Below are 22,847 nucleotides of genomic sequence, written 5' to 3'. Positions count from 1 at the left end.
GGACAACAGCTATAAGGGAACAGTCTGAGATTGCTGTAGGCTGTCCTCAGAACGCATGTTAACTGGCCCTTTTGTCCCAGCCACCTTCAGTCCATGATCTACCATTGCTAAACTGAGGGGATGTCTGTAAGAGGTGTCTCTGAAAGTGCTGTGGGGGTGTTTTCAGCAGATAAGGTGGACAGAAGTACATCAGCTAGGAGGCATGTTGCAACTACATTCTCATCCCGAGAATGAATGAAAGGAAAAGAAAATTCAAAATTAAATTTAAGTAGATATTACTTACTGTGCCAAACACATTGAGACAGTTACAACAGTATTACACCATGTGGATAACTCCTCATTCCTGTGTCTATGTATCCGCATTGTATGCTAAACACTGTGGTTTGTATAAAAGTGAAACTGTCTTACTTTATCTATATTGCTGGCCTGTTAGGGGTCCAGGCTTTGCCCATCACAATGGGCATACCCACAAAGGGGTCTTTAGGGTCTCGAACCATAGAGATGGACCACGGCCCTGGACCTGAATGGCACCCTGTGGCTAACTACACCTGTTGCATTTCAGGTTAGGGTGAGTGTTAAAAAGGAGAAATCCATCACCAAGGACACTAGCAAAAACAAAAAGTGAAAAGTCTTACGGAGTTGGTGAGGTTATAGAGCATGCATCAGAGGCAGCCTTAATAAAGTTTTTGCTAGTATCTAATCACCTGAAAGGTAGGGGTGCTGAAATTAATCGTTGCATAGATGCATCGCGATTCAGGTGTCCCCGATGCGGCATCGATGCATAGGGACCGGAAAAACGATTGCGGGTGACGTCATGGCGACTAGCCCCGCCCCTCCCGGGAAAGCACTCGGACCGTATTTTTAAAAGTACTTTCTTTTAATAAATTCTGTGTTACAATGGATGATGTGTGCCCGCTGTATGTGCTTTTTAAAAAACAATGTCACTTCATACCGAATTTCCCCGTAGTACGATATATCCCGGTCATGTGACTCCTGGCCTGTCCCGCCCCTCTCTGCTCTTCTGAGTCCTGACGTCAGCGGGGAATTCTCAGTCCCGCCCGCCTCTCTTCTGATACGATAGCTATAGTCAGCGGGCGGGGCTGAGGATTCCCCGCTGACGTCAGGACTCAGGAGACGTGAGAGGAGAGCGGAGAGAAGAGAGGGGCGGGATGGGCTGGGAGTCACATGACCGGGATATATCGTACTACAGTGAAATTTGGTATGAAGTGGCATCGTTTTTTAAAAAGCACATACACAGTACAGCGGGGCACATCATCCATTGTAACACAGAATTTATTAAAAGAAAGTAATTTTAACAGTAACCTTACACCTCACGCTCCGTGCTGACAGGTCCCTGGCTATCCTGTGCACATTCCACTGTTAACTCCTAGTGTGCTGGAAGGTGCAAACAGGAATGCCAGGGAACTGTCAGCACCAGTGGTGGCCCGTGCTTGGGGGGGGGTTAGTGATGGCTGCATTTAATGGGCACAAGTGGCTGTGTTTGACGGGCACAGGTGGCTGTGTTTGATGGGCACAGGGGGCTGCGTTTGACGGGCACAGGGGGCTGCGTTTGACGGGCCCAAGCGGAAGTGGGAGCTCGTCAGTAATCGTGATGCATCGTGATACATCGCGGAATCGAATCGAAGACCAGATAATAGTAATCGAATTGAATCGTGAGACCAGTGAAGATGCGCACCCCTACTAAAAGGTAGCCTGCTTAATTAAGATATCCCATTTTCTTTATCAAATGTTACAGCACACAGAATGAAGCTTTTTGGAAGCATCAGTATGTCCAAAGCATTCCAGCTGGAGTTGGAAACAGCAAAAGAAATGCAAAAAAAAGGGATCAAGGGAGCTTACAGCAGCATGTGACAAACTTTTTTTTCTTAAACTGGTTTGCAGAACAGAATGTAAATTATGCAGAGGATGCAAACGTAATAAAAAGGTACATCAGGGGTATCAAAAGACAGGTATACGTGAAGAACTTAATGACTGAAATCAGCATCAGTTGTGGTCTGAACATCTGCCAGGTAAAACGTTACAAACTTGTGAACAGAACAACAGGTGTCAGCCTTATAAATTTGAGCAACAGATGCTTGATGCTGAAAAGTCTGTGTGCTTTGACCAGAAAAGCAGGTTGTCCTTCAGGTACAACAATAAGATCCGTAGTGACAAAAGGAAGCTGCGATGGGCAACCACATAAAGACAATGGAGAAAAACCTCTTTAGGAGGTTTAGGAACTGAACGAAAAGAAAGTAGAACATTGTTCAGGTTAAGGAGAAAAAAAGCAACCTTGGAAAAGAGGGAGGCCTTGGGTAACAAAACCAACTTGTCTTTGTGAGACACATAAAAAAGGGTTCTTTACAGGTTAAGGACGCCAACTCGTAAATTCACCACTCAAAGTTAAGGCAACAGGAAAGGCAACCTCGCAAGTTAACATTAGAGGATGTTCTCTAACAGGTTCAAATGGTGTTTTTTTTTTTTACAGCCAACAGAACCAGTTGAGTCACTGGAAAGCATATACAGAAAGAACAATGTCAGCGACACCCTGCAGAAAGGCTTCACAAGTGGTTTCTGGAAGGTAATTGCTAGGGCTGAGATTCATGTTTCAATAGATATTTATTGAGAATATCAAAGAAAGAGCAACAGATGTAAAACGTTAAAATAATACATTCTGGGTCAATACAAAAAATATCTGAACCTTGATGGCACTCAAGGCCAGATGTTGATCCAGACCAGACTGGAGAAAACAGAGCATCTGTCCTACAAAGTACTTCCAGGGATGGAAATTCCCAATCTCATACCATTGAAAATATATTTAGGAGCTTAGGGATAGCTAAATCAGAAAGTCCCATATCCCTCAGGTCTTGGGCTGTAACAGCTAAGCCATTAAAGCCAACATTCGAGAAACAGGGTGGTAAAAGTGGTCCTTCAATGGGATACTATATAGGATATCAAGTAAAATGCTTGGGAGGGGCAAACATCTTCTCAGGGTGAGGCCAGACACTATACAGAACAGGCTGTAACAGGTGTACAGGGAAGTCTTTTGTAGACTGAGGCATTCTGAGGGGGCCCAGGCTGGTGACCATTAGCAAAACTGAAAAAGGCAGCTCTAAGTTGAGGTAACTGCACAATTTGTCAATAAGAGCTGAAATGGTGTCCTTTGAGCTATGTCAGCACTTTGGGCCCCCATATATGGCTGGCTCACACAATAAATCACACAGGAACGCGTTGTACATTCCTGTGCGATTCACATGCGATACTGCAGTATGACTGTAGCTCATTCATTTGAATGGGCTGAAATCGTGTCAGATTGCAGCACAAGCAATGCATGCACTATTTTACAAAATGCAGAGCAACCGAATCACATGGTACTTCTGTACCATGCGATCCAGTGCAAGTAAACATACTGCATTTGTGACCTGCGTTTGGGGTGTCGTTAGCATTGCACTGACATCCACTGCAGATAACAAGTGCAGTGCAATTTGAAGACGATGCAGGTTTTCTGCACCGCGTTCTGGTGTGAACTGGCGCTATAAGCCCAACAGCCTGTACTAAGGCTCCCCCCACCCAGGCAGATAGGCAGAGTGTTGGGAACAAGCCCCGCCCACATGATTTCCCCTTTTAGGGGAAAACCCCAAATGATTTTCAGGGACTGGGTTCCACCAGACAGGTGGACTTCGGTCCTGGAACTGTGAAGCACCCTGGAGCTTACTCAAAGCACAGCACCACGTACCTAGGTGAGCAACAAATGCATGATCAAGTCCTGGAAGAAGATGTTACAAGCAGACCCCGCATATTTTTCCTGGGTACAGTTCCCCAGGGCAAAGCTGAGAAGTGGCCAATCCTGAAGCTACAAACAAAAGCCCCAGTGCCTGTGCAGTATAAAGAAAAAAGAAAAAAGGGCCTAAGTATGTGTCTGGTGACACACTAGTATATCCTCAAAACATTGTGTACCCAATAGGGGTAGTGTCACTCTAGTCAACGAATACTGCATATATATATATAAAAAAAAAAAAAAAAAAAAACGGGTTGTCCTTATCAAGGCTGAAAGGAACCAGACACAGCATACAATGTATAGGAAAATAGTAAATAATTTGAAATTTATTAATAGGTAAAAATCGTTATAAAACTCCTCAATGGGAGATCATAATGGGGATACTGAAAACTTGACAAACAACCAGAGATACCAGCATCAAGTCATATCTGGATGTGGCCACAAACAGCACAGGACAGGGACAAGACACATAACAATAAAATACAAATAAACAATTGTCCGGACGCCAAGGATCTATATATGGATGAGCGTGCCATGACAATGTTGTATAGATTTAAACACAATTATGTGTGGATGATAAGGCATGGGCATCCATATAGGGGTCCCTGGAAGGCTCGAGCCCACGGAATGAATACGAAAGGAAAAAGGGGAGAGGGGAAGGAAGGGAAGGGGAAAGATACTGAGCCTCAAGAGTAGACTGACTGTAATAAAGGGGAACCCCGATAGTCAATATCTGCTGATGGTGGGGAAAAGGATAGGTGAAAAACAAAATTGTTGCACCAGAAAAACCGTTGCTACTGGAGTGTAGAAAAAATGAGTTTGAAATTATTCCTAATGGGTGGCCAAAGACAATGTCCTGTATGAAGAGGATAATGGGGATAACACCCCTATTGTGGCCAAAAGGAATGAGATCGAGACCGGACCAGCGATTTCAAGCACCATGGATGACAGACATTAAGCAGTACCTTGGATGAAGATTTGACACAGACCACATCACTAAAGGAGGGTATCGTATGTTTAATCACCATGCTCCCCTTTATCACAGTCAGTTTACTCTCGAGGCTCAGTATCTTTCCCCTTCCCTTCCTCTCTCACCTTTTTAGTTTCCTTTCCTATTCATTTTGTGGGCTCGAGCCTTCCAGGGACCCCTATATGGATGCCCATGCCTTATCATCCACACATAATTGTGTTTCATTTTATACGACATTGTCATGGCACGCTCATCCATATATAGATCCTTGGCGTCCGGACGCTTGTTTATTATTGTTGTGTGTCTTTTCCCTGTCCTGTGCTGTTTGTTTGTCAAGTTTTCAGTATCCCCATTATGATCTCCCATTGAGGAGTTTTATAACGATTTTAACCTATTAATTTCAAATTATTTACTATTTTCCTATACATTGTATGCTGTGTCACTTATTTGGTCCTCTGGTTCCTTTCAGCCTTAATAGGGACAACCCTTTATATATATATATATATATATATATATATATATATATATATATATATATATATATATATATCCAGTGCCTGTGCAGCAGCTGAGCAGCTGAAGAATGAAAGGAGACAAATTGTCTTGATAAAAATTAAGACAGATCTTGGGAGCTTTTATTAAAGGCTTAGCAGATAGGTGTTTTAAAGTGGATCTAAAGCCTGAAGGTTTTTTTTCATTCTATGCATGAAGGTAAAAAATCTTAACTGTGCAGCTCCCCCCTATACTCACCTGAGCCCGATCCCACAAGAGCAAAAGCTCTCCCAGGTCTCTGCTTCCTCATTGGCTGAGATACAGCAGCAGGAGCCGCTCCCGCTGCTGTGAATCACAGGCAATAAGGAGGGGGCAAGGCCGAGCCATGCTCTGTGTGTCTCACACAGAGGCGGCTCAGGAGCGAGCACACACGAGTTCGCCCCCAGTGCAAGCAGCTTTCTCTGAGGTCACTCAGCAGAGGGGAGGGGAGGGGCCTGGAGCACCGGAAGAGGACCTGAGAAGAGGAGCACTGGGGCTGACCAGGCAAGTATAACATGTTTGTTATTTAAAAAAAAAAAAAAAAAGTGGAACCTTTACAATCACTAAGTTCAATAACAGATTCCCTTTCAGTTTCCAGGCATACATTTTAAAGTGGAAGATACTTCCTCAGTACAGACTTCCTGAAAACAAGCCAGATGGAAGTTTTATATGAAAGTTAGCCTCCACGGAGCATGCCAACAAGCAAATAGACAACTCAGATTAAAAAAGAATGAAGGATATGCAAGACACAAAGGATACCATACCTGAACTGGGAGAAGATGGTTCTACTGCAGAGATGGTGTGAGACACAGCAGACAAAGTGATGGGAATACTGTTATTACCAATTACACCCTTCAGCTGTAGTGTACCGGGAAGCTGAATCACCACAGAAGCCATTCCTACACAAACACATCCAATGAGATATGTAAATAACCAGAGAAAAAAAAAAGTATACAAAAAGGTAATATATTGAAGTCTGATAAAATCAGAACAATGGGGTTGATTTACTAAAGGCATTGACTGTACACTTTGCATGTTCAGTTGCACTCTGCAAAAGCAATTGCCCCACAGCTTAGTAAATAAGGGGAAGCTCTGCCAACTTCTAATCATGTGCAAGCAAAAATGCATTTGTTTTTATTTCCTTGCCTGTGATTGGGTATTCTTTGCAAAGTGAGCTTCATCTCATTTAATAAGCTCTGGAGCAACTGCACTTGCAAAGTCTATTTGCCTTTAGTAAATCAACCCCAATGTATCAGGACACCTTTGCTGAAATGACACTAAAATATGACCATTCACCTTGCAATCTGAATATGCAATCTTTATTCAATATCCTTTAGATTTACAGAAACTAGGGCTACTGGGTTCCCATGCAAACAAAGGGGGGAAGCAAAGAAGATTTCCACAGGCCTCAATTATTATACTACTAACAATGAATCCTTCATCACTGTCAAAATTAAAAACATGTTCCCTCAATTGTTTATATAAAAATTACAGGTGTCCTATAAAAAAAAATATTCTGAACCTCAGAAAACAGCCATAAGTGGTTACATATTTTTACAATGGTAATTTTTAGCAGGAGATGTATGCATACTTGTGCGCTAATTGGAACACATGGTTGGCTGGTGTATAAAGCTGTGGTAGACTGTTACAGGGCACACTTCAGTTGGGTCTTTTTTCCTTTTTAATATGGGTAGGGCAGTGGTAATATTCCCATAAATACTTTTACGCAAGTTTAAAAAAAAAAAAAAAAAAAAGCTATATTATTACCTTTTTTTCTCAACTGCGTGGTAGGAAGGGAGTGGCACTGCAAATACTTGTTGGATACCAGCTTGATATTTTTAATTTTCATGCATTTCTGGTACTTTTGTATTTTTCTGTATATATTGGCTTGGAATGTGGTTGCTGCTCATTGATACCGTTTTAAGGGAATGCAAAGCTGTTGCCTATTTGGTGTTTTGTTTTTCTTGTTTTTTATCTACAAAACTTTTGAAAAAAAAAAAAAAAAATCTATATATCTATAGATGTATATCTATATATCTATCTATCTATCTATCTATCTATCTATCTATCTATCTATCTATCTATCTATCTATCTATCGATATATAGATCTATTGGTGTTCTCATATACAATACCTGACACAGCGGGAGATCCCCACTGTGTCATACAAGTCATTTCTGATAATAATCCGGCTCTGCACTGGTGGGACAGACATGGTGGTCCCTGACATACGGCACTGGTGGTCCTTGACATGCGGCACTGGTGGTCCCTGACTGGTGGTTCCTTGCATGCGGCACTGGTGGTCCCGGACACGGTGGTCCTTGACATGCGGCACTGGTGGTCCCCGATAAACTGCACTGGAGGACACTGACACGTTGAACTGGTTTGCATTTATAAGGATATAACCTATCACACTGTGTGTTATGTATGGCTTGCTGGCTGCAGAAAGAGGGGTGTGATTTATGTTGAAGTGGGCGAGTTCACTTCTACATGTACAAGCCTAGTGTACCTCCCACATTCACTCCAATCCCAAGGATTCATGGGAAATGTAGTCTGATTACAGTTTAGAGAGAGAGAGAGAGAGAGAGAGAGAGAGAGAGAGAGAGAGAGAGAGAGAGAGAGAGAGAGAGAGAGAGAGAGCAGAGGATATGATGCAATCCCTGTTCTAACACCCCCTACCTGCCAGAATACAGGCTGCATTTTTTTGAATCACAGAGCTGACTTCGTAAAAATTCAATCAGACATATCTCTTAAACGGTAAGAAATTTCACAAATGTAATAACTGTTTAGTGTTTTCTGTGGGGTGGGAGTTGTACTAATGGGGGATTTTTTGAAAATCCCAGAGTTCTGCTTTAATGTAATTCAATTATATGTCATGCATTAAAGATGGGATTAAACAAGACAAATTACATTGTAGATGAATCACATAGTTCCTGTAAAAAATTTGTTTCTGTCTTGACACATTTAGTGTCAAATATATTTTTATTAACAATATCAAAAAATATTTATACACAGTCATTGGTAGTCAGTTATTGTTGACAAAGACATCATTGAATATTTCTTAGTCCAGTGTACAATGTTTGGTTAAATCTTGCATGAAAAGGGACTATCATCAACCGGCAATATGATATAGTAATAAACTGTCTATGAAGACCTATAAATTAGTCTAGGAGAGACTATAATCACTGACTATAAGGTCATATCAGAGTTCAGAAAAGTAAGGAGAAAGAAAAGAAAAGCAGAAGGAAAAAGAAGAGGAGGGATAGGATACAGAGGAGGGGAAGGGGTGTGGAGCGGGCCTCGGCACGGCAGCATATACAAGAGGTATTAAAGATGGACAGTTGTGTCTAATCTCGAGTGGTCAATAAAGTTTTCAAGGCGTCTGATGTTGAATATTCAATCCAGATAAGCCATAGAGTTTTGAATTTATCAAAAGTATCATTATCCAAGGCCAACCTCTCCTCCATGCGCATAATGTCATTCATTGTCGTCACCCACAAAGTAAGTGGGGGTCTAGTGGGGGTTTTCCAAAATAAGGGTATGATCTGCCTGGCAGCCGATAAAAAAAAGCGTAAAAGAGAGCGTTTCTGTGAAGTGATGGGGCCAGGGAGCATAGATAGTAATGCAATTTCTGGGGAGGGTGGTAGGGGTTGATCATAGAGGCTACTGTAAATGGAGAAAACCTGGGACCAAAGTGGTTGAATAGATGAGCAGTCCCACCATATATGTAGGTAGCTTCCATCTCCTGAGCCACACCTCCAACAGGAGGATGGGACCGAAGGGAAAATTTTGTTGAGGGATTGGGGGTGCCTATACCATCGGGAAAGAAGCTTAAAATTTTTTTCCTGTGTATAACAGGAAATTGAAGATTTATGCGTAAAGTAATATGATTTTTGCCAATCCTCTGAATGAAGTTCCCTTACCAGATCCGTGGCCCACTTCTTGGTGTATGAGGGGGGTCGGTTATGTAATAGTGTAATTTGTATCGTGTAAAGGGTGGAAAGTAAATGTCTGGGGGTTTCCGCGAGGGAACACAGTTGTTCAAATTCCGTTAAGGGTCTGTGGATTTTAGATGTGGAGAACAGGTCGGAGCAATAGGAGGATATACGGAGAGCTGTGAGCCAATTACCTTGTGTATTTGGGAGGATGGGTGCACCAGAGGTAGGATTTACAAATGATCTCGCTACGGGCCATATAGAGCGGGAATATGGGCCGATTGTGGTAGAGCCTTCATCCTGAGGGAGTGCGGGGTGGTCGCATAGGGAAGTGAGTGGGGAATGGTCTGAGGATAGGAGGGTCTGTATGCCTTTCTTGTACCAATAATGTAGAGCTGCAATCGTCAGTGGGGAAGTAGAGGAGAGTAAATGTAGATGTCGTCCGTATCCCCAAAGCAAGGCCCTGAGATCTAAAGTGGCTAGATCCTGTTCCACCATGGTGGATGCTTTGGGGAAAGGGCGAGGGAACCATTCTAGGACCCGGGATAACAGTGCAGCTCTATGGTACTGCTCATAGTCAGGTAGGCCTACACCGCCTTGTATTTTAGGATATGTGAGTAAGTTGTGACGAATGCGGGACATGCCACTTTGCCATATGAATCTTATGGACATAGAGCGAAGGGATGTGAAAAATTGTTTAGGGACCAGAATAGGGACGGTTTGAAATAGATATAGTAATTTTGGTAGGGTGTCCATTTTCAATGTATTAATGCGACCAAACCAAGGTAATGTGGAGGGGTTCCATGAATCTAATTCCTTCCTAATCTTGGTTAGGAGGGGTATATAATTTAAGGTATAGAGATCAGAGAGATTGGCAGGAATCGTGATCCCTAGATAGTCTTGACACATTTAAACCATTCTTTAAAATTCAAAACATAATATGCCATTGCCGTGTGGATTTCAACTATTTAGGAGGATCTGACACGACTTAAAAGGTGCCTAAAACTTCAATACTGAAGTGCACATGGCACAGGAGGTACATTGTGTAAGTCTCTGTAACCCTGACCCTGCAGCACCGGTTTGAACCTACACTCAGAAAATTTTATAACCAAATGTAGGGAAAACCTACCTGCTAAAAAGGTGCCAGGGCACAAAGCTTGCTTTATTAACAAATGTGAACATGAAAACTTCTAAAAGACACATTAAGGTGTTATTAAACCCCAATAATAAAAGCAGCATATAGTGCTTCAGACCCCAGCACTTACCATGTTTGCAAGTCTGCTTTTTTCCCCCATTGTCTCGCAATGTCCCTTAACTAATTCCAGTTTACAGGTGGCTCCATACCCTTACAGGGTTCCATGGAGCCACCTTTGCATGCTCTTGGCTGATAATACAAAGGAGTTTCATAACATCCACAGCAACAGTCCCAGTGGCACATCATTTCCCTGCTCCCCTTTACTCCAAGACAGTAATTTACAGCAGCTGGAACATGTGCTGTGACTAGTGCACTGTGCATGTAAAGGGCACAGGGTGCACTCTCCTCTACCCAGTAGTTCTGGGAAGCAGTGCTGTGGGACCTTGAGCCAGCGGTGATAAGTGTTTTGGGCACACATACAAGCCAAAAATATACAGAGGCATGTTGCACTGCATGATTTTAATGCATTGAGGCAAAAATGCACAGGATTTAATACTACTTTAAGTACTTTTTCTTTCTTTATCAATTACTTCCACCTCATAAATCAGATTTAGTTAAAGGAGACGTATAGCCAAAGCTTGTCTGGCTGTACTTCTCCTGTGGATCCGCCCAGAACCCTGAGCCAACAGCTGGCTCAGCCTCTCAGCGAGCCACTAAAAGCCTGGGCCAGCCGATCCAACCCCCTCCACAGCCCAGCGCTCCAGTGACAGTCACCAACTCTCTGTTCTCGGAGCTCTGAGCGATCAGCGATGTTTGATTGCTCGGTTCTCAGTGTAAAAGCCATCGGGGGACAAGTGCTCCATCCACCTAGGTATGATTTTTTTTTTTTAAATAAAAAATTACGTAACTCCTCTTTTAAGCTGGACTATTTATCTCATTTTTGGGTCCTTCATGTTGTCTAGTTTCTAAACTGTCAGAATTATAGATTTGGGACAATCATTTCAAATGGGAAACGTTGTATATTGAAGTTACCTGTTGGCATCTGTACCGGCCTCACATCAGGCGACACAAGTGTTGGTGGAATGCCAGCAACCTGTCCAACAATGGCTTCCTTCACTGCTGCCAGTTGTCCTGAAGAAGCCCTTGGTAAATTGGGTATAGGTATGACAGCTGGCTGCTGTGCTGCAAAACAAAAGCATGCCACTTAAATAGAGCTTTATAACTAAAAAAGTAAATATTGTACACTTGTAGTGTAAATTATGCCCTGCTCAATGAAACAAAACGAAACAAAAAACGCCTTAAAAAAGGCATTATAAACTTTCCTACCCGCACCCTGTGTAAGATGGGCTCATGTAGTTTTGTGGTGTTATCTGTTGGCCTGTACACACAGTAAATGAAATCATCACATTCCTGCGTCAAATTTTTTTGTTTGAAACATGAGGCATTGCACAGGTTAATGAATGACCTCTGTCTGTAGTCTAAGAATAAACACTTCCTGTGAAGAAACTACATATCCCACAATCTCTGGGTCTAGTGCTAGTGTACGTGAAAGCAATTAACAGAGCTTACCATACTAGAAGAGATGTGTGCTTCATAAAACATATGTGATGCAACACAGAGAAATGGCTAGGCATGCATGTGATAAGGAACCAAGTTATTTGTCCCACTGGTGAATAGGGATAAGGTAGGTGGATTACTGCATGGAGATAGGGGAATCAACCAGCCATAACACTACAAACTGCAGCCACAACATGTGAGCCCATCATTACAAGGTAGGGCAAGCAAACACAGAGATTATACCTACACAAATACCTAGATAAAACAACAAAAACATCTGAAAGTATACAGTGTCTAACTACAGCCAAAATCAGTGTCCTCCTGCAACAGTTTTATCACCTCCAGATCTGTTATATTATTATTGACAATGCAGTTTAATCTGCAATCAAATCATATACAGTGCCTTGAAAAAGTATTCATATCCCTTGAAATGTTCCACATTTTGTCATGTTACAACCAAAAGCGTAAATGTATTTTATTGGGATTTTATATGATAGACCAACACAAAGTGGCACATAATTGTGAAGTGGAAGGAAAATTATAAATGGTTTTCAACATTTTTTACAAACAAATATGTGAAAATTGTGGCGTGCATTTGTATTCAGCCCCCCTGAGTCAATACTTTGTAGAACCACCTTTCGCTGCAATTACAGCTGCAAGTCTTTTTGGGTATGTCTCTACACGCTTTGCACATCTAGAGAGTGAAATGATTGGATGGAGAGCATCTGTAATCAGCAATTTTAAGTCTTACCACAGATTCTCAATTGGATTTAGGTCAGGACTTTGACTGGGCCATTCTAACACATGAATATGCTTTGATCTTAACCATTCCATTGTAGCTCTGGCTGTATGTTTAGAGTCGTTTTCCTGCTGGAAGGTGAACCTCCGCCCCAGTCTCGAGTCTTTTGCAGGGGGGTGGTGTATTCAGGGTGATGTGCAGTATTAGTTTTCTTTTAGGCCATAAAGTTATATTTTGGTCTCATCTGACCAGAGAACCTTCTTCCACATGTTTGATGTGTCCCCTACAAGGCTTCTTGCAAACTGGACTTCTTATGGCTTTCATTCAACAATGGCCTTCTTCTTGCCACTCTTCCATAAAGACCAGGATTTGTGGTGTGCATGACTAAAAGCTGTCCTGTGGACAGATTCTCCCACTCAAGCTGTGGATCTCTGCAGCTAATTCAGAGTTACCATGGGCCTCTTTGGCTGCTTCTCTGATTAATGCTCTCCTTACCAGGCCTGTCGGTTTAGGTGGATGGCCATGGTCTTGGTAGGTTTTCAGTTGTGCCATACCCCTTCCATTTTCGGATGATGGATTGAACAGTGCTCTGTGACACGTTCAAAGCTTGGGATATTTTTTTATAACTGAACCCTGCTTTAAGCTTCTCAATTTTATCCCTGACCTGTCTGGTGTGTTCCTTGGCCTTCATGATGCTGTTTGTACACTAAGGTTCTCTAAGGCTTCATGTACATGGGACATTTTTACAACCTCTCCTGAACGCCGCTAAACGGCATGCAAACGCGGCAAAACAGGCTTTTCTAAACCCCGGTTTCAGCTTTTAAAAACATGCTTTCAGCAGAGTTAGCACCGGCGTCTCGTGTGCTTGGGGCCTAAATGTCAGTTTACCAGCAGCAGTGTATATGAGGCCTAACAAACCTCTGAGGGCTTCACAGAACAGCTATATTTTTACTGAGATTAAATTACACACAAGTGGACTCTGTTCACTAATTAGGTGACTTCTGAAGACAACTGGTTCCACTAGATTTTAGTTAGGGGGGTATCAGAGTAAAGGGGACTGAATACAAATGCACGGCACACTTTTCAGATATTTATTTGTAAAAAAAAATGGAAAACCATTTATCATTTTCCTTCCACTTCACAATTATGTGCCACTTTGTGTTGGTCTATCACATAAAATCTCAAAAAAATCTATTTACATTTTTGACTAACTCGACAAAATGTAGAAAATTTCAAGGGGGCTGAATACTTTATCAAGGCACTATATACAGTGGGGACAGAAAGTATTCAGACCCCCTTAAATTTTTCACTCTTTGTTATATTGCAGCCATTTTCTAAAATCATTTAAGTTAATTTTTTTTCCTCCTTAAATGTACACACAGCACCCCATATTGACAGAAAAACACAGAATTGTTGACATTTTTGCAGATTTATTAAAAAAGAAAAACTGAAATATCACATGGTCCTAAGTATTCAGACCCTTTGCTGTGACACTCATATATTTAACTCAGGCGCTGTCCATTTAATCTGAGCATCCTTGAGATGGTTCTACACCTTCATTTGAGTCCAGCTGTGTTTGATTATACTGATTGGACTTGATTAGGAAAGCCACACACCTGTCTATATAAGACCTTACAGCTCACAGTGCATGTCAGAGCATATGAGAATCATGAGGTCAAAGGAACTGCCCGAAGAGCTCAGAGACAGAATTGTGGCAAGGCACAGATCTGGCCAGGGTTACAAAAAATATTTCTGCTGCACTTAAGGTTCCTAAGAGCACAGTGGCCTCCATAATCCTTAAATGGAAGACGTTTGGGACGACCAGAACCCTTCCTAAAGCTGGCCGTCTGGCCAAATTGAGCTATCGGGGAGAAGAGTCTTGGTGATAGAGGTAAAGAAAAACCCAAAGATCACTGTGGCTGAGCTCCAGAGATACAGTCAGGAGATGGGAGAAAGTTGTAGAAAGTCAACCATCACTGCAGCCCTCCACCAGTCGGGGCTCTATGGCAGAGTCGCCTGACGGAAGCCTCTCCTCACTGCAAGACACATGAAAGCCTGCATGGAGTTTGCTAAAAAACACCTGAAGGGCTCCAAGATAGTGAGAAATAATATTTTCTAGTCTGATGAGACCAAGATAGAACTTTTTGGCCTTAATTCTAAGCGGTATGTGTGGAGAAAACCAGGCACTGCTCATCACCTGTCCAATACAGTCCCAATAGTGAAGCATGGTGGTGGCAGCATCATGCTGTGGGGGTGTTTTTCAGCTGCAGGGACAGGACGACTGGTTGCAATCGAGGGAAAGATGAATGCGGCCAAGTACAGGGATATCCTTGATGAAAACCTTCTCCAGAGTGCTCAGGACCTCAGACTGGGCTGAAGGTTTACCTTCCAACAAGACAATGACCCTAAGCACACAGCTAAAATAACGAAGGAGTGGCTTCACAACAACTCAGTGACTGTTCTTGAATGGCCCAGCCAGAGCCCTGACTTAAACCCAATTGAGCATCCCTGGAGAGACCTAAAAATGGCTGTCCACCAACATTTACCATCCAACCTGACAGAACTGGAGAGGATCTGCAAGGAGGAATGGCAGAGGATCCCCAGATCCAGGTGTGAAAAACTTGTTGCATCTTTCCCAAAAAGACTCATGGCTGTATTAGATCAAAAGGGTGCTTCTACTAAATACTGAGAAAAGGGTCTGAATACTTAGGACCATGTGATATTTCAGTTTTTCTTTTTTAAGAAATCTGCAAAAATGTCAACAATTCTGTGTTTTTCTATCAATATGGGGTGCTGTGTGTACATTAATGAGGAAAAAAATGAACTTAAAATGATTTTAGCAAATGGCTGTAATATAACAAAGAGTGAAAAATTTAAGGGGGTCTGAAAACTTTCCGTCCCCACTGTATAAAAAACCTTCTGCACTTATTGGAAAAATTTGCAAGTGAATTAAAACTATGACCATCCAAAATTTCTTATAAATGAATAAAAAAATATGAGAAAGCTGCTCTGTATACAAGTGCTTAAATAGATCAACTTAAGTCCTCATGCACACGGACGTTTTTACAGCTGCTTTTTTGAGCTTTTTTTGCAGCTTAAAAAGGCCTGTCTATGTTAGTCTATGGCTTCATGCCCACCTAGGCGTTTTTGAGCTGCAAGTGGCATAGGCGTTTTTAAGCTGTAAAAACAACCCAGGACCAGTGGGTTCTGAAAGACGTTTTTCAGCTGTAAAAACGCTGAAAAACGCTGAAAAACGCTGAAAAACGTCATTCACCAACGTTTTTGATCCATTGAAAAAAAAAAAAAAAAAACGCTCAAAAACGCTAACGCGGAAAAACGCTCAAAAACGCTATTGCAAAAACGCTGAAAAAAGTTTAAAAAAATCACTGCAAAGATACTGGTGTTTTCATAACGTTTTTTTAACAGCCTGTGTGCATGAGGGCTAAAGACCAAGCTTATAATCAATAGAGTGCACTATCTCCCTAAAATTAATGAAAGTAATTACTAAACAACGTAAATTGATATGAATACAATAACTGATTTCTATGTGTGTATAAAGTGCAAAAAGAAAAGTGCTAGGTGTAAAGTAATGGCGCGTACACACGATCGGAAATGCCGACAGCAAAACTCCGATGAGAGCTCTTTGTCGGAAAATGCGACCGTGTGTATGCTCCATCAGTCTTTTGCTGGCGGAATTCCAGCCAGCAAAAGATTGTGAGCATGTTCTCTATTTTTCGGTTGGGAAAAGTTCCTATCTGTAAATGCGCTCGTCTGTATGCAATTCTGACGCGCAAAAAACGACACATGCTCGGAAACAATTTGACGCATGCTCGGAAGCATTGAACTTCATTTTCTCGGCTCGTAGTGTTGTACGTCACCGCGTTCTTGACAGTTGAAAGGTCAGAGAACTTTTGTGTGACCGTGTGTATGCAAGGCAAGCTTGAGCAGAATTCTGTCGGAAAAACCATGCAAGTTTTCTCTGACGGAAATTCCGATCGTGTGTACTCGGCATAAGAGTGCTAGTGCAATTGAAATTTCATTATAATCGTGTCAACAGCTGCCTAATAGCAGCTACTTCAGTGTCCCATATAAAGTGACCAATGCAATAAATAATTCAAAAACTGAAATCTCATATATAAACAAATGTAAAGAAGAAAGTGCCCACTGCTGCCTCTTTGTAGTGACTTCAATATTCCGCCACCAACCACATGAGCACACCAATCACTTACCAGAGGTACATAACTAAGCCAAACACGCTTATTATCCTCTCAACGGTGTCAGCATTAAAATCAGAAAATGTTGCGGGGGTTAACGTGTTTGAATCCCTCAATATGATTATAACACACCTTCTAGAACTCTTAGCTATTCATGGCAAAGGTGTAATTTTCTTATGTAGTAACTAGCGATGCACCGAAATTTTGGCCACCAGAAATTATTGGCCAAAAATAGGGTTTTCAGCGCTGTGCCGAAAGGAAAAAAAAAAAAGTGACGATAATGGCTGCAGAAAATGCCTGCAATTTTACTTTGTTTATGGTGTGTTTTTACATAGGTATGCGACTCAAAAATGTCATAAAAGATGCAACACAAATGCATTTTTGATGAATTCTTGCTGCGTTTTCAATGGGGAGGTGCGTTTTTGTTAACTGACCAAATATGCACCAAGAATGCAGCAAGCAGGATATTTAACACCACTTCAAAAGGTGCTGATAATGGCTGAGAAATTCATATTCATATGATATTAATAAAAAGTTGAATATAATACATGTATAAAAATATATATTTTGGTTTTGTCATCCTGAATTTGTTTTTGTCACCAAAATTTTCATTTCAGTGCTCCACTAGTAGTAACGCTAATCTAGTCAATAACCCAAAACTTGACAAATACAGAGTAAATGGTCCCTTTTCTAACTCTAACCACTATCCCTTTCGGAACATGTTTATGAAAGGACTACACGATTATTATTATTTTTTTTTCAAATATAAATTTTTATCAATGAATGCCCAACATGGGCTAAAACAATAAAGTATAAACATATACAAAAAACAACCGAAAAAAAAAGGGGAGAAAACATAATCAACATCAACAAATGGAGGGAGAGATGAGACAGGGTTTCATATACACTTTCAGACTTGTGGTTATGTAGTACCTCCTTAAATTAATGCTGCGGGGCCGGGGCCCTCCTCGTCAGTGGATCCTCCAACAGGAGGCGATGTCTTCTTCCGTCTCCTCTCCCACCTTCCCACCCCCAACCGCCTCCCACCCCATCCGGGTGGAACTCAATCGACAGAGGCGCGCAGGGGGGGGGGGGGGCAGGGAAAAAAAGGGGGGGGACACAAAAGAAAGGAAAGGGGGGGGGGGGGAGAAATCTAAGGTGGAAGTGGGGAGGGGGCACAGGGATGGAGGGGTATGGGAGGGCCCTGGTTGATTCAGGACAGCTCTGGAGTTCATAGTTATTGGGGTATTGACCTCATCAAGAAGTCCTAACAGTCCTAAGGGTGGTACCCTTCTGGGGAGAGGATGAATTGGTGCCAAAGTGCCTATGTCTTTTAAAATTTTTCCTGTTGGTGTCTTGCAGTGAGCACTAGGTCTTCCATTTTACTAATGTCCTCTACCTTCCGGATCCAACTAGCCACTGCTGGTGGGGTTTGACTTTTCCATTGCAGTGGGATGCAGGATTTTGCGGCATTTACCAAGTGGCGTACTATAGACTTTTTATATCTCTTAGTTCATATTGTATTTACGCGCAGTAAAAAGAAAGCCGGGTCGTCTGGGACATTATATTACGTAAACTTCTGAATAGGTGTTCTGACTGCAGACCACAAATGGGATAGCTTGGGACCAGAATATATATAGTAACGTACCCCTGTCTCCCTGACACCTCCAGAAAAGTGCTGAGGTGTTCGGGTAGTAAGTATGTAGAGCATGTGGGGTTAAATACCACCTTGTTAGGAGCTTATAATTAGTCTCCTCCACTTTTGTACAGATGGAGGATTTTAGGGTAAACGTTATGATACGTTGGGTCTGGTTCGAAGTAAATGTACAGTTCAGGTCTCTCTCCCACTTACTCAGGAAGGTCAGGTGTGTGCTTTCTGTCAGGGAAATTAGGAGGTTATACATTACGGATAGCGTACTCGGGAGTGTACCGTCTGCTGAGCAGTAGTCCTCAAACGTATTTAGGGGCTTGTTAAACCCTTGCGGGTTAGGTATGGATGTAAGGAAGTGTCTTAGTTAAACAGCAGTCCAGAACGGCAGTTTAAAGGGGCCCATTTCATTTCTTAGTGTCTCTAAAGAGGGCCAAGAGTCATCTATCAAGAAGTGTTGTGCTTGTGTACGGTTTATTTTATTTAATGCATTCCTGACCTGGGGGTCCAGCCCTGGAAGAAATTGCAGGTTCCCTATAATGCTGTATAGCGGAGAGTTAGGTGTGGATAGTGACTGTGTGAGACAGGTTTGTGGCCCTATGCAGAGCATCGACCCTAGCTTCTTTACGCTCGCTGTAAGATGTTCATAACACCAAACAGCTCCCTGCTGGGGCACTTGCGTTTGAGCTTGTTCCAGGTGCGTCCAGTTTCAGATCTTGATGGCGGCACCAGTCTATAATTCTGCCTAGCTGTGCAGCTTGGTAGTACTTTTTCACGTCTGGGACCGCTAGACCTCCATTAAGCTTGGATAGGGAGAGTAGGGTAGGGGGTAATCTCGGTTTACTATTTGCCCCTATAAATGTGTTATAAATGTGTTGAATTGACTGTGTACTTGTCTACAAAACAATGTCGGGATAAAGATTGGAAGCGCCTGTAATAAATAGAGGAACTTGGGTAGAATGCACATCTTAATAAGACTGCATCTGCTGAACCAGGAATGGAGGCCCTTGTGCCATGATTCTAGTAAGGTCCGGGTTTTAATTAGTATAAGGAGGAAAGTTTAGATTAAAGGGTATGGGTTAGATTAGCTGGAACAAAAGTGCACAGGTATTTCAGGGCAGTAGATGTCCACTCAAAGTTAAAACTGGAGCGGAGTGTTTGCATAGCAGTTTGTGATACCTCTACACCCATGGCTTCTGACTTACTATAATTAATTTTTAGGTTGGATATGGTTCCGTAGGCGTCAAATTCACGGAGGAGGTTTGGGAGGGAGATTGATGGGTTCTGTAAGGGAAAACAGCAAGTTATCCGCGTATGCGGAGACCTTATATTGGGTGTCTCCCACCTTAGTAAGGCCTTGGATATCTGGGTTGTTTCTGTTTTTACATAAGAATGGCTCCAATGATAGGGCGAAAAGGAGGGGTGACAGCGGGCAACCTTGTCTAGTCCCGTTTGTAATTGGGAGGGGGTCTGAGAGGATTCCATTCACTTTAACTTGTGCAGTAGGGGTGGAGTATATTTGGGCAATCCATCTAATCATGGTTTCCCCTAGCCCCATATATCAAAGGACTGTGAACATAAATTCCCAGTTAACCCTATCAAAGGCTTTTTCCACGTCGGTATTTATAAAGACGGAGGGCGTTTGGGTCTGGTTGGCTACATGTATTAGATTCAGTACTTTAATTGTACTGTTCCTAGCTTCCCTAGTGGGGATGAAGCCCACTTGGTCTAAGTGGATTAGAGTTTGTAGACAACGGACTAATCCAGTCACTAGAATCTTGGTAAACAGCTTAAGGTCTGTGTTTAGGAAGGAAATTGGCCTGTAGCTGCTGCATACTGTGAGATCTTTGTCTTCCTTAGGGATGACCGTAATATGTGCCTGTAGAGTATCACTGGAGAAGGCTGCCGTGTTCCCTATTTCATTGTAGGAGGTTACCATATGGGGACTAAGGGACTGGAGTAATTTTTTGTAGTATTGCAGGGTAAGGCCATCTGGCCCAGGGGCTTTACCCAGTTTAGTCAAGTTAAGTGCTAGTTCCAGTTCTTCTGGCATTAATCGGGGTGTCTAATTCGGCTATACTTCCCAGTGTCAGTGTAGGGATCTGGGTGGAGGATAAATAGGCCTCAATCAGGGGTTGCTCTCTAGGTGGGGCTGGTAAATTATACAGGGTTTCATAATATTCCTTAAAGGTGTTAGCCATTTGATGTGGTAAACTGACCTTTGCATCAGTCGCCGTCTTAATGTGGGGAATGTAAGCTTGCATTTTAATATCTAACTGCTCTGGCAAGAATTTGCCCACATTTATCCCCCGATTCATACAGCGCCTTGCAAAAGTATTCACCCTCCTTGGCTTTTTACCTATTTTGTTACATTACAGCCTTTAGTTCAATGTTTTTTTAATCTGAATTATATGTGATGGATCAGAACACAATATTCTAAGTTGGTGAAGTAAAATTAGAAAAATATATACATAAAACTATTTTTCAGAAATAAAAAAATGATAATTAGCATGCGTGTATGTATTCACCCCCTTTGTTATGAAGCTCGTAAAAAAGCTCTGGTGCAACCAATTACCTTCAGAGATCACATAATTAGTGAAATGATGTCCACCTGTGTGCAATCTAAGTATCACATGATCTGTCATTACATATACACACCTTTTTGAAAGGCCCCAGAGACACCACTAACCAAACACTGCCATGAAGACCAAAGAACTCTCCAAACAAGTAAGGGACAATGTTGTTGAGAAGTACAAGTCAGGGTTAGGTTATAAAAAAATATACAAATCTTTGATGATCCCCAGGAGCACGATCAAATCTACATTAACCAAATGGAGAGAACATGGCACAACAGCAAACCTGCCAAGAGACGGCCGCACACCAAAACTCACGGACCGGGCAAGGAGGGCATTAATCAGAGAGGCAGCACAGAGACCTAAGGTAACCCTGGAGGAGCTGCAGAGTTCCACAGCAGAGACTGGATTATCTGTATATAGGACGACAGAAAGTTGTATGCTCCATAGAGTTGGGCTTTATGGCAGAGTGACCAGAAGAAAGCCATTACTTTCAGCAAAAAACAAAACGGCACGTTTTGAGTTTGCGAAAAGGCATGCGGGAGACTCCCAAAATGTATGGAGGAAGGTGCTCTGGTCTGATGAGACTAAAATTTAACTTTTTGGCCATCAAAGAAAATGCTATGTCTGGCGCAAACTCAACACATCATATCACCCAAAGAACACCATCCCTTTTATGTCATAACTCAGTGGTATGGAGTTTGGCGAGGAGTAATTTTAGTTGTTTACCATTCTCTCTTTTAATACGTGCGCCGTGTATATTGAAGATACCCCTAATAACCGCTTTGTGTGCCTCCCACACCGCTCCCGGGGTGCAGTCTACTGCTGTGTTAGTTTGAAAATAGAATTTTAGTTCTCTATTTACCTACTCCAGGACCTCTGGTCTCTGTAGGAGGCTTTCATTTAAACGCCAGAAGCGAGACCTGTGAGAGGGGTTATTGGAGAGCGCATAGGTTAATGTTATAGGGGCATGGTCAGACCATGTCCTATGGCCTATAGTGGAGTCTTTAACAGCGTGGAGTTGGCCGTGGGGTATGAGGACAGTCGATTCTTGTATAACGTTTGTGGGCAGGAGAATAGAACGTATAGTCCCTTTCACCCGAATGCTGGAGGCACCACGCATCGATCAACTGATCTTCGTGTAGCGTTTTGGTGATTCATTTGCGGGCTCTTGTCTGTAAAGAAGAGGTTCCCGAGGAGGTGTCTACATTAGGGGCTAGTGGGATGTTAAAGTCGCCTCCTAGAATCAGTTGGCCTTCTTGAAAGCTAGACAATTTAGATAGAGTGCGTCGTATAAAAGTATCTTGACAGTCGTTCGGGGCATATATGGTCATCAACGTCAAGACCCTTAATGAACGCAAATCGTCCCTCCATATCCATCATAGAATCACGAGGAGACCATTGTATTCTGCTGGACAGAAGGATAGAGGTACCTCTAGATTTAGTTTTGTTGGTAGAGTGGTAGGTCAGGGGGAAGAATCTGTTTTTGAGAACTGGCTATCGGTCCTCTTTAAAGTGAGTTTCTTGAATGAAGGCTATATCAACCCGAGCTCGTTTTAAGTCATTCACCAGCATACGTTGTTTCTCTGGCGTGCTGAGGCCTTTCGCATTTATTGCTTATAATTTAAGGGGGCCGAGGAAGGGAGGAACAGAGAGAGGAAAAAAAAAAGGGGGGGGGGGAATGGGGAAGGGATTCAGCTGTGTAAGAGTTACAAGATGTCTTTACAGTGGGGTTGTATAAATCGATTCCCTATTGGAAAGAGTACAG

General features: G+C 42.4%; 1 protein-coding gene across 2 annotated transcripts in view; it reads right to left on the bottom strand.

The window, feature by feature from the left end:
* The window catches only part of MGA (MAX dimerization protein MGA), a 191,213-nt gene that overhangs the window by 7,169 nt on the left and 161,197 nt on the right, over nucleotides 1–22,847 (bottom strand). For both annotated transcript variants that reach the window (XM_073610788.1, XM_073610787.1), the window contains exons 23-24: nucleotides 11,381–11,530; nucleotides 6,044–6,178 (exon numbers count right to left, since the gene is read on the bottom strand). In XM_073610788.1, the coding sequence (XP_073466889.1) occupies nucleotides 6,044–6,178; nucleotides 11,381–11,530 (285 nt within the window). The remainder of the gene's footprint in view (nucleotides 1–6,043; nucleotides 6,179–11,380; nucleotides 11,531–22,847) is intronic.

The sequence above is a fragment of the Aquarana catesbeiana genome, linkage group LG13 (assembly GCF_042186555.1).
Source record: "Aquarana catesbeiana isolate 2022-GZ linkage group LG13, ASM4218655v1, whole genome shotgun sequence".
NCBI lineage: Eukaryota > Metazoa > Chordata > Amphibia > Anura > Ranidae > Aquarana > Aquarana catesbeiana.
Note: the sequence above shows the minus strand (reverse complement) of the source record. Positions and strands in the feature narration are given on the sequence as shown.